Source organism: Ixodes scapularis, unplaced genomic scaffold (assembly GCF_016920785.2).
Source record: "Ixodes scapularis isolate PalLabHiFi unplaced genomic scaffold, ASM1692078v2 PGA_scaffold3__209_contigs__length_174095766, whole genome shotgun sequence".
NCBI lineage: Eukaryota > Metazoa > Arthropoda > Arachnida > Ixodida > Ixodidae > Ixodes > Ixodes scapularis.
In genome coordinates, this window is record NW_024609868.1 from 115,750,179 (window position 1) to 115,763,067 (window position 12,889).

General features: G+C 47.9%; 2 protein-coding genes across 2 annotated transcripts in view; one reads left to right on the forward strand and one right to left on the reverse strand.

Moving 5' to 3' along the window:
* Positions 1-4,990: 4,990 nt before the first annotated feature.
* Positions 4,991-12,889, forward strand: part of LOC8025703 (choline transporter-like protein 4) — a 647,806-nt gene continuing 639,907 nt past the window's right edge. The window contains exon 1 of the mRNA XM_042292600.1: positions 4,991-5,571. Within this exon, the coding sequence (XP_042148534.1) occupies positions 5,484-5,571 (88 nt within the window). The 5' untranslated portion in view covers positions 4,991-5,483. The remainder of the gene's footprint in view (positions 5,572-12,889) is intronic.
* LOC121837122 overlaps positions 12,640-12,889 on the reverse strand; it is a 44,080-nt gene continuing 43,830 nt past the window's right edge. Inside the window, exon 7 of the mRNA XM_042292601.1 lies at positions 12,640-12,764. The gene's annotated coding sequence lies outside the window, so the exon portion shown is untranslated. The remainder of the gene's footprint in view (positions 12,765-12,889) is intronic.

The window sequence follows — 12,889 nt, forward strand, 5'->3', positions numbered from 1 at the left end:
GACTGTTTAATTAATTTGCGCGGCACACAAGCGCCGGTTTCGGCTGAAATTTGGGCAACGTGGCCCGAGACGTGCCTGGAACCCAGTTCAATCGCCAAAAAGATGTCCGAAATTCCCTTCATTGTCCCTTTAATGATTTAGGGCGACACAGATTAGTTCGGACCATTATGGCGTTACGAATAACTTCCAGTTATAAATTTATTCCGGCTTGTTGTTCGTGGTTCGTTAACTGAGATACTAATAATTTTAATTATTTATTTATTTATTTGTCGAAACTAGAATGTTCAGATAGTACGAGTACATCAAGGCCGACAAGAGAGCCTTTTCAAACGGACGCGCCATCTAGCGGCCGGTGCGCCAGTTATTGGGGAGTTTTAGTATTTAAGTTGGTCCTGGTTTTAGTAGTCCGTTTCTGCAGCCCGCTAAGCACCCGGATAGCGCTCCGTAATCCGCCACAAGACCTTGAACTATGCAGACAAGGCTGGCGGCGCGCATGCGCAGCTTCGGCGTTTTCTTTGCGGATACCGTAGCGGAGGAGAAGAACGATCTACTACAACTCCCTATTTTGAACCTGTACCGGACACGAGGGCCGCGTCAGCGCTGGGCGAGGACGCAGATCCATTCCTACTTTTCGTACCCGAGAAATGGCGATCGTTAAAGGGATACTGAAGCGAAACTTGAAATACACCTATTATGGTCAGAAATAGGTTCAATATGATCAATGATATTCATAAATCATAATCGCGCGTTTGTATTTTGTACGGATGGCTATATTTTTCACCATAATGGGCCCGATTGGGCGCGCGCTCAAAAATCGGCCATCGGAGAGCGCGATGCGTCTTGGGATATTGGGCGCATTCGTGACGTCACTTGTGCCGGTCGGGAAAGGCTACGGCGTGAATGTTGTGGTTACGAGCGTTGCCACTTGGTGGCGCGTCGACGATTTACGACCTGTGACAACGTGGCCGTTTGAGATGTGCAAGGGCTGCACGCACGCTGCACCACGGGATCACGGCAAGTCGGCAACCACGGCAGCACTGACAAAACCAGCTCTGAGGCCGGATTCTCAAAGCGAATTCACGACGAAAAAAGTGCGTACGACAAATTTGAGAGAAAACCCGTGCTCTCGAAACGAAATTGTCGTAACCTTTGCGCAGGTTACGACAAAATCCTACGACAGCTCCGAAGCTGTCTTACGCACTTTTTACGATCAAATCAACAAGGCCGACAGCGTCGCTCAGTTACTTGGTATCGGCCACCAACGGACATTTATTTTTCTTCGTGCTCTTCTCGTGCGTCCCGACTTCAACCAGCAAGAAAAAAGGAAGGAGTACTTAAAACAGACCACGATCAAGAACGCAGGATCCACAAACACACGAGAAGAGCTACAACAGCCACGATTCTGCCGACCGAGCGAGCTCGGCAGAATACAGTAGGCCTAGCAGCAACATCGACTCGGCGCACCGTTGCTCCGGCGGTCCTTGGCCAAGACCGTCTGTCCATGACCGGCTGGCCTGCTGAATGGAATATGCCCGCGCGACCCTTGTGGACCCTTACCGGATGAGTAGTTTGATCCCTGAACTAAATTTCAGAGGTCAATATTTTCCCCTTGTCATCTCGATCTCCTTGTTTTCCGAGACAGCGGTGACGAACGCTGTCGTCGAAAAGGGACTCTCATTGATTCTATCTCCTTGTTTTGTGTGATATAGAGCTCAAATAAACGCCATACGGATTACCTTGGCAACTCGGTATGTACACTCTGTTATTAGTATGCCATTTTTATTCTCGTGGGAGCTACGCGATGTCGGTCTAACCTTTCTTTGCCGAGTGTCATGTCAGTATCGAGTTGCAATCGTAAAAGATCGGTCCAGAAGTGCTTACCGAAACGCGGTCTAACAGAGCGAATCCAGCACTTCGATCAAACGCGCGTGTCCGCTCCGAGTGTGAACAGGTATTTGGCATTTGCGTGGCTCTTGCTGACACCCTCGTAGTTCAAACATATCCTTTTTAACGTCGGCTTGCAGCTCGCGACTCGCAGCAACTAATACCGGCCGTGCCAGAAGCATGCTCGGGCCGTGTCGTGCAAAGAGCCGCAACGAGAACGAGCTGACTGTGGCCAACTACGCTTTGGCTTTCTCCGCCAAGGCTTTGCGAACGCGTTCAGGCCTAGGCGAATTCTGCCGGCACGCCGTATTGCCGCAGAACGGCGCTGCTATTTTGGCACAAGTGATGTCACGAGAACTTCCCCCCATCCACCAGATGAGAATTTGAAATCGTTTAATTATGTTTAAAATTAGTTCTCCTGTGTTTTACAGCGCAATATTTATATTTCCGAGGTGGTGCCTGTCCCTAGCCCATATTTATGCAACAAGATCGGCGCTAAAATTTCGTTTCACTACCCCTTTAAAGGGAGATTTTGTAGACCGCGTTTCCCCCTCCTGCCAAGCCTTTCGCAACGAAGAAGCCGCTAGCTATGCCTGCGCGCCGATGGTCTTGACTGTAGAGTTCCGGGTATCGTGGCGAATTGCGGAGAGCGTTGCAGGACGGCGAAAACCCTCTACGAAAACTCCCTAATGTCGCTCGAAGGATTTTTGAAGAGGGTCCATTAGTAGCATAACAACATTGTCAGGAGCAAAGGACGAATGGCTCGTGCTCAGCGTCTCTTTAACTCTGTCTCTTTGTTTTGTCTAGAACTGTCGTTGTCAGAACCTCCTACCTGTATATATATAATATATAGCGCTCGTTAGCCGAGTAGTCACCCCGTCGTGACCCGCTCCCCCCGTTTGTATAATTGTTCCTTTTTCAGCCTCATCTCGCCAACGGTTATAGCGGCACGCCAGCGATTTTCTTTTTCCTTGCACCCGAGACAGTCGCGATGATTAAATAGCGCTTTCTAACGACTCGCAAGATTTACTACCCCACGCGCGGACCCCTTTAATTTAGTTCCCATTCTTGGCATTTAACGTTTAATTAACGGGATCGAGTTCGTTCGCGTGCCGCGGAGAGCTAGCTGCGCAATATTTATGCTTCTCGTCACTTGGTACTAAAAAATGTTTACGTCTCTCTTTGTCTCTCTCTCTCTCCCACATTTTTTTTAATTTTATTTTTATTTTATTTTTTATTATTTGCGTTCTACGGTCGGACATATTTGAGTTACGGCGCACGATTACATCAAACAGCGCGGAATGCGACATACTTCGTTTCGTTCTAAGTTGCACCCCAGCCGACGTTCGATCCGGTCGAGCCGATCACGCGGCGCCAAAAAGTTCATCGTCACTGCGCTCGTTGTTTTTTTATTGGTTTGGTATCACCAATGACGCGCAAAAAAAAAAACGCGCGCAAAAAAAAAAAAAAAAAAAAAAAGGCGAGCGCAAGAAAAAAAAAAGGAAAAAGAAAACCCCGGGGGATTATTGCGCCTTTTTGATTAGTTAAATCCAGACATGTATACAAATTACTCAAAAAATGTTGTGAAGTTAAGTTACTGAGTATCGACGCCAAAAGTAATTGGAGTAGAGTAGAAATTACGCATTTGTAATAATAACTGGGTAAACTACTAACTATATTATAAAAAAGTAGCGAGTTACTTTTAAAGTTACTTTTTTTATGTTTTTATGGTAGAAAAATGAACAGCGGTTTTGATCCGTGAAAAACCCTACGAGCCTAAAATAAATGCAGTCATTTTATGGATTGCGTTTTTACTAAAACAAAATAGTTTATTCTCTCGCAGGAGCAATAGACTTTCAAAGTTCTCGTCGGAGAGTTTTTACCTTTTGCTCCTATAGACCTTTTCTGTGTACTCTCGTCCCCAGCCAGACGTCGTCTTATTTACCTTCGGTGTTGTGAAAGATAAACCCACGACGTGTATGACGCCAGAGAGGTTTGGTGCACAAGTGCAATTGTGGTCTATAAAATTAAAAAAAAAAATATAGTGCAGATTCGTTGCGGCTATATATTCAATTTCATTTATTGAACTTTAAGGGTTTGTGAGGTTATTACATAGCGGAGGAGATCAGTCATATTATACTTAGGAAAAACGGACACAAAAATGAATACATTCAGGGAAAGGTCGGTAAATGGTTAACAACATAAAAAGTGCAATTGAAGACTTGATTTAAGGGCGTCTGGGTCTACAATGGTGACGATGGAGGATGGAAGGCTGTTCCAGTCATTGATGGCTTGTGGGAGGAAGGATCGGTTGAAAGCTTAAGTTAGCTGAACCAGAGATCCTTTTGATGGCACAGGCATTGTTTAAGCGAGATGATGTTCGATCGGGAGGTGATAACAATGCTCGATGGAGAAGGAATAAACAAGTAACGCAGGGACAACACAACCACATCTTTCAACTATAGCAACAGACGATTCAAAATTCCCACAGCGAGCTGCCAACTAAACTGTGGGAATTTTTAATCCTCTGTTGCTAGTTGAAAGATGTGGTTGTGTTGTCCCAGTGTTGTTTATTTTCTTCATCCATCACTTGAACCAACACGCTCTTCTCCCAAGCATAGATAATTATGCTGTTTTAAGATCGAGACAATCATTGTATATTTTGCGACGAAGGCCGAGTTGAGAGACGTTCCTACAAAGCTGCAAAGAAGAAAAGGTTAACTAACCCCCCCCCCCCCCCCCCCCCCCCCCCCCCCGCGCGCTGCGCTTACTTCGCGGCGACAGTCTGCGCCGGGTCATTACACGAATGTTAACCCACTTGGCCCACCCAGCCGACTATCGCTAAGGTGTCAATCGGTGAAACGTCGGCGTTCGCTAAAACGTCACTCGATCGAGTGAGTGCCTCCCTACCTATACCGTGCCACTTGTTGTGCTGTGGCGGATAGTCCTTTCCGAAGGAATGGACGTTATTAATTGTCGCTAACAATACCGTTCGAGTATACGCCATGCGATAAAGCGATGATGTTCCGCTGTAACCACGATATTACGACCTCCTTCGCAAACTTCACCTCTCCTCCCTTATCAAGCTCGGTTGGATCACCCGAGTGACACTCGTGGAAACTGTCACTCTTATCAACAGTCAACGGCCGGACCGCGTGCTTGAGCAAGGGAGAACAAAGAGACGGAGAGACAAAAAGAAGAATTGGACAACGCCCATCGTCGTCCAGAGTGAAGTCCCTACCACGTCCCCGACCGCGCGTGCATGTTGGATCAAACAAAACCTGTTTTCGCGGAGTAGCCTACTATCGTACTATCCCCAGCAGAACCCGCAGCCTTCTCCTCTTGAAATGTGCTGCCTGGACGGAGCAAGGTTATTGCTGCAGCTTTGCCGCGCCGCGGAAGCGCATCACCCAACGGAGCGCCGCGCTACGTGAACGATCCTCTCGCGTGGAATTCCTCTCCCTTGCCGGCGCACAAGTGTGTGGTGTCTGGTTACAAAGTTATTGCGACACTTATATACCGAAGCCGCTGACGGCTTTGTTAACTCAGCCCCGTCTGAAGAAGAAAAGCTCGAGTTTACGCCGTGTTTGTTTGGACAAATGTCGAACGGAACGGCATCCAGCCGCGACGCAGTGAGGTACGCCCCGGCTGCCTTTGACGAGGCCGACGCCGACAGTCATCCGTACGGTACGTGCCCTCTGATATTTATTTTGATCACATCACTCGCCTCCATTGCTCTTTTTTTTTTCTTGCGCGGCGCGGTAGAATTGCGGTACTAACGCCGCGGGCCACTGCGAATGCATAGTTTACCGCGTGGTTTTCGATGTCCGTTTCTGTGTATAAACCAACGCGTAACAATCCACGTAACGACATTATATCGAAGGATACGAATTCTTTAGATGCGTGTGTTCGTCATTCCGCTATGTTTAGTTATTTACAGCCGAAGGGGGCAATTGTTTTATCTGCCGGCTCGGCAGGGCGTGTCGCCTCGTTGCGTTGGAGGGAGGGGAATGGGGAGTTTTGCGTAAGCGTGAGAAGCGGTGTATCAATTCGTGGCGCTTATATAAGCGCGCAGGATTGGAGGGGGAGCGACCACGCCCTTGGAGCACTTCGACGATCCACTCTTTGACAGCCTCAGAACGGCAGGCCGCGGAGCTAATTGTGACGTCGTTCAACGCTTCACCGTGCAAAAAAAAAAAAAAAAAGATAGGTTGGCTTTTTTTTTTTTTTTTTTTTTTGTCTTCGGCGAGGTATACCTATTTAGTGTATTGCCTTTCTCTAATATTGACAATATTTTTCACTCGTGTGCGTCGCAATGCTTTCTCATTTTTCTTCCTCGAGTTTTCCTGGTTTATATTATTTTTATTCTAGAATCTATTTATACATGCGGACACGTAATGCTAAAAAAAAATACGGGGTGTACAAGTTTGTGAGTGCAAGCAAGATGGAGATTGAGATGGTGCGATATCACATATAATGTAACATCTAGATTACCGCATGCTCCCCCACCCAACGTCGAGATCAAATTTGTCGAATGGAAGAGACTGTATTCTTCGAGACGGCGTACGTTCTCGCTGTACGAACTACAACTTGGGTCGCTGCAGTTGCCTGCAGCCAACCTGGGCCGCGCGTCGCGCACGTTGGCTTCGCTCCAAACCTAACTCGAGTAGACACGAGATTTTTCCCGCGCATCGTTAATTTATCCAGTGATGACTCAGAGCAACTCGGCCTCGGCGCTGTGGGTAGGTTTTCGAATATCAAGTTTGTGAATGCCACGCAATTCTTGGAGGGAGATTAAGTTTACTATCTTGGAACACGTCTGTAAAGTGCGCATGATTTGTCCCGTTTCGCAACGAAAGGTCATTGCCGAATTATTTGTTATTTATTTACACTGTCAGTCTTTTTTTCCGGATCTTACGGGAATATAAAGGCACACTTATGCGTCTGTCCTCAATGAACCGTGAGCATATCACTTAAAACCGTCCCGTGCGCCCCCGCTGTGTCCGGTCTGTGCACGAACCACGAGGTCGTGGTACGAACAATGTGGCGGTTTTGCGGGACCACCCCGCAAACAGCCGCAGAAAAGACGAAGGAAAAAAGAAAGCACCATCACCCGCAACCTCCACGTGAGCCTTCATCGCCATTTCTCTTTCATCTCTAGAATATCATTTCAACGTCGTTAGACGCGGCGCCGCAGGCCTTCATGGTATACGGGCGACTTGCCTTTCTGCCGCGCCTCGGCTCTCTCGAGATAAAATAAATATCAACATTCTATCAACATCGCATGAACCCCAAAACAAGATAATTACTAACGTGCCGCAAAATCAGCAAGACGACCAACTGATTTAAAGGCATGCATGAATGCCAAACCGAAACGGCACCAGTAAAGTTCGTACTTCTATCCGTATGTATATACGGATAATTAACTTCTTCTTTTTTCCGGCCGTTTTTTCTTTGATTAAAAGAAAAGGAGAACGAAGTGTTCTTACTTTGACTGACGAAGAGCCTACCAGGCCCGAAACGTTTCAAGCTCACTTTTTTGGCAACCTCCTCGACCAACTCCTTTAAGGGCAAATATTTCTGTGAACGTATGTATATATGAGCAGTGAACAAGAGACGCCTCGGTCGGCTCCTAGTCAGCGCGGCTGGTGTCCCAAAAAGGGCAACTTTGGGAAGGCCATGTCACAGCTGTCAGGGCACTCAGAGATACGATCTTGAATTAAATGATTTCAGCCGTGGGCTGCCTCCGAGTTGCGACACTTCCGGAAGGTTATGCACTTCGAGTGAAGACTAAGTAGACCGGGCGCCATGTACTTGAAGTAATACAATGTACTTTCAAATGAAAATACAAATACTTATTGATATAATCTTTCATCATAGATTTTCATTCTCCTATACTGTTTTTTTTTCTTTGTTTGTTTTTATCTGGTATGCATTGCCCCATGGGCAATCGGGGGTGCATCAGTTATTTTCAGAAATTACGGCGAATACAGGGTAAAGTCAAATGGTCAGAGTTGTTGTACACTCGCTGACAAACTATTAGCACAATCAACTTACAATGCACTGATTTGTTTGCAAATCATAATTTTTGTGATACAAACGTAACAAGACCACGTTTGGGGAATCTGCCTTGCAGTCGGCAGTTGTACTTTCTTTGGAAAGGGTCAAAAAATATTTGGAAGTACAAGTAAACACTCGGAGGACGCGCTTCAAGTACAAGTTTTCTAAACCCATTTAAAGTAGTAAAATGTAATTAAAGTACGTCCCAACACTGCTGTACGTACCTTTAATCGCAAATACCACAAAACCTTCCCTCTAGTGAAATCTAGTTTCAGGGTCACCTTGTAGATGGCGCCAACATAATCTCTCGTCGTAAGAGGTCACAAGAACTCGGTCGTAAGCAAACGCAAATGTGAACGGGCCTTTAGGCACTCGGTCGTAAGGAGCCGCACCGTTCACACACTTGCGACTCTTAAAAGCTCTTACGACGAGAGAACAGACTGGCACGCTGGCGCCATCTATACCGTGTGACCCTGGAACTGCAATTTGCTAGAGCATGGCCTCCGAGATCCCGAAGCGCGCGCGCGATGCATTAGAGCGAATGCTTTGCGGTATTGGTGAGATCAAATGTGCGTACTGCCTTTGAGATTTTATCGTTTATAATATTCCCAAAAGCTTTTTCGGGTCAAAAAAAGAAAAAAAAAATGATGCGCGAAAAAATAGGAAATATGCGGGACCGCCAAGTGTTCCAGGGCAACCTCGATAGGAACCGTGCGCATCTAATTCAAGCCCCTACCAGGGCGCCCCTAGCGGCAAACGGGTCCCTTGCATCGGGGAGCTTCTGCCAGCCGCTGCGTTGCTTGTGCGTTGTGGTGGGTTAGCGCTGTAATTTCTGAGATGGCTATTCCGCACCAAGAAAGCCATAACAATTGCTGCGTGGTCGGCTGCAACAGTACGTCGAAGATCGCGAACGGCACGAAGTACTACATCGTTCCTTCGGAGCCGTACGAGGCGGAGTACTGCGCGGCCTGGGTGCGACTTGTGCGTCCATACAGGTTAGTGGCGTTTCTTCCCTTCCAGTTCGCGCTTTGTTTAAGCTGCTCACGAATAATACAATTAACTTTTTTTCTATTCTAGCGACGATGGAGCAGCATCGACACCGACGGCAAACTCTAAAGTATGCGGCAAATCACCGGAATCGAGAAGCGGAATGCGGTCGCCACTCTAAGCCTACCCTGGATGTTTCCATCAGCCTACAGGAAGATAGTAGTGGGAATCGCGGAACGGCGCTAAAAAAAAATCGCCCAGTTATTGTCAAGCTGATTCAGAAATAAACGTGCATAATTACCACAGTCCACTCAACGCCAACTGCATTTTTTTGCGGGCGCGCTTAATTTTGGTAGCGGAGTACGGCGCGCCGTGACATCCACTTGTCCGTCGAAACGGACCTCCTTCACGTCGTACACGCGGCCAGATTCACGAACGAGTTTTCCCTTCTTCATATTGGTACCACGGAAAAAGCTTTCTGGATTCGTAACCGCCTTAAACCCCGTCGTAATCACCCCGGGAACACTGTCCGCTGTGCTGCTCATCACCATTGCTTCCCCCCGATGATTCTGCACCGGCTACCGAAGAAGCTTTCCGGATTCGTAATCGCCCACTGTCCTCTGTGGCGTTCGGTGCTGTTACTTCCCGATGATTCTGCGCCGACGGCACCGGCTACCGAAGGAACTTTCCGAATTCGTAACTACCTTAAATTCCTCCGTAATCACCGCGGGGACACTGCCCGCCGTGCTGTTCGTCGCCGTTGCTCCCCGATGCTCCTGCGGCGGCTACCGCTAGGTCGCGGCGAACAATAGGCGACCGCCGCGACACGGCCGGCTTGCTCGCTTCCTATAGCTGGCGCCATCTCTCGTCGTAAGCGATTTGAAGCGGTTTCAAGGCACACGGTCCTAAGAAGTCGTGTGTGAACGTGTTCGTACGCCGTCGACGACGACGTGACTTGTGGTTAATTACAGAGCGAGCGTCTCTCTTTTCCGGCGTACCTGCCCCGGTTCCCCGGGGCTGCTTCCGGTGCGACCAGCCGTGGCCTTGACAATGCGAGTGCTCCGGTGCATTCATTCGGAGGGGCAGGTAGACGTAGAGCGGCTCTAAGGAGCGTGACCCGCGAGACAATGCTATGCAGATTGTTCCGCTGTGGGAACCTCCCAAGCAGCTTGTCTTCTTATTGATTTAAGCGCGTTAAGTGAATGACGTCGCGTCACGTTCGCAACGAGGTGTAGTTTAATTGTAAAAGCTAGCGATTCCGATGCACGCATGACGCCTTAAACTTCGCTCGATCATCGTCTCTCGTAGCTCCTCTCTCCTTCGCCCGCTCATTTCCCGAATGCTTGATCTCCTTCGTGACGAGGTCTTTAGCTCCGTTCGACCTTAAAGGCCGGTTCACACTGTTCCGTTTCCTTACGTTGGGTCATGTTACGGGAGTGTGTTGAAACTTGTTTATATGGGCATCCCGACAGACGAAGCAGAAGCGAGGCGTGGCCATGTGCCGGCGATGCCGGACATTCCTAATGTCTACACGTTGATGGGGTAGGCGCGGGGTTCCGAAAAAATTGATTTTTTAGAGCCTTCAGTGAGCAGCGAGAACTCATCCGCTCGCGACCGCGTGACCACGTGCTGGCGGGCGCCGCGCGAACATTGTGAAAGGAGGAAAGTCTCATCCGGGTCCGGCCATACCCGTCCGGCCTTGTCCTTCTCCCCCTTTGGCCTCTGGCGGCTGTTCGCGGTAGCAGCGAGAACTTACGGTTTTATGGACCTAGGATAGATGGCGCCACTAAAACTTCCTATAATAAAAGTTTTGTCGATGATACCAGGTCTTTGACGCATGTATATATATGTTGGAACGACAAGATTTATAGAAAAGTTACCTTTTATCGAGCAGGTATTCACACAACTTTCTATCTTTCCACAAAATACCCCATTCCCGACCTGCAGCCACTCACGGCTGCAGGTCGGGAAATATTCTGTTTTGCCTCGCTATTACGCGGCGGAATCGCAACATTTCGATGAAAGGATGCGTGTTTTCTGTCATTTGTGACAAGGTGAACAATATGAAAAGCAGAAGATGCCAATTCTTTCAACGTTTAAATCGCTGCACACCTCCTTTAAGAGAAGAGACCTCGTGCTTTATGCTTTTAGTAAACCCACTGTTTCGCCAGTGGCATCTTTAGATTTGATTTGTTTATATGACTACTTTGGGCCCTAACAAGACGTGATAGCAAGAATTCAAATGACACCGTCCCGCCTACGGGCTGGCATTTTTAATAGAGCAAGAGAGCTAGCACACTGTCGTTTCCATTGCTCAACTTCCTGTGGAATTATCCCAGCTCAACATGTATTTGAAATCAATAAGTTAATTTGACAGTTTGTGCTGTCCTGACCATTTTTATTAGAACACTCTGAACAAATACTTGTCTTTCAATGGTGATATTTTTTTGAAGGCGAGAATCCCGAGATCGTGGCTTTATCTTTGGCAGTTGCTTCTGCTGTTCGAGTTCGCACAGCCGAGATGCATCCTTCAACGAATAGCTCGCGCTTGCAGTCTGGGAATTGTTTTACATCACAAAAAAGCCGGGAAGCAAAAACAAAAGCGGAAGAAAGGGCAAATGAACACAGCTAATTCTAAACTATGTGAATAGGTAAAAAGAGCAGAGCTACTTTTTGAGCGAAAATGAATCGATGAGATGAGATGGCGCATGTCATTTCTAGCACTCGAGACATGGGGACTGGAACTCGCAGCCGGTTGTCTGCGGGCCGCTTCCCAGCGAGTCGCGGGCCGCGTGTTTGAGACAACTGCTCTTTATGGTGGTGCCTGACCAATGACGTTTAGGAGGCATTGGCGGTCCACGGCTTTTTTGTTTGCCAGTCAGGGCCACAAAATTGGTTTTCTGAACGTCGTCAGATTGGCGACTCCGCCTTCTTCCGCCGCATATCGACGGCCCCTAGAGCCAGAATTGAAGGATGTTGCGGCAGGTTCGCTCCCTCGCCTTCTGGAGCGAATCCGGTATTCACAATGCCTGGCGGTCTAAAGAAGCCGCGAGATGGGGTATAGACGCGCGATTAAAATCTCCAATGGCCCTTTGAGCTTACTGGAGGCAAGGTGCACTTAAACTGTCCCCACCTTGGCATGTGCACATGTTGGCGGGTTGCATAAGGTGTCCACAATGAAGGTCTCCCCAGAGATGGCGCCACGCGTTACGAACATCTCCGAGTTGGTCTTCTGCGACCACCGTTGTCCCTGGCAAGCTTGTCGGTCTCATTTTGTGCAGGATAGGAGCTACGCCTCGAAATTTCGTCGGCTAAGATCCACCGCCTCAGTGCACATTCGGTGGAAGTTTGAGCTTTCTATGTGTAGGCGCCGATTTTTCCGACTCGATTTAGAGCGCAGAGATTCATTGTGGACACCCTATGCGGAGTGCAAGTTCGCCCGCTTCTTGGACGGAAGTTGTGACGATGTCAGAACGCCGAGCTCTTTTTGGCTGACTGAAGAAAACAAAAATATATATATAGTGAGTAGACCTCAAAACATCTAGCATTAAGGTCTACCTCAATGCTAGATGCTAGCCAATCAGAGCTCGCCGTCGTTCTGACGTCACCGCAACTCCGGCGTAAGAAGCAGACGACTTGCTCCACGCATACATGCAGGCGGGTCGTATATGCAATTTCGTACATTGCTTGCAGCGGGGCAAGTAAATATTCATGAGACAAGAATGGGAACTTTATTACAGTGTTGATGACTGGTGCCGACAGGAAAATGTGCGTCAGCATTTATGACACATAGAGACGATCGTTCGGGCTTGACTGCTCGCTTTCTGAAAAAGCTGGAAAAATAAATGAGAACAAAATTTTAATGCGGGTTAAGCGTTTTTTTTTTCTACGTTTATGTTACATAACTTTTTATTTATTTACTTTCAGATATCTGAAGCGGCAGTGGCGTTATAGCGGG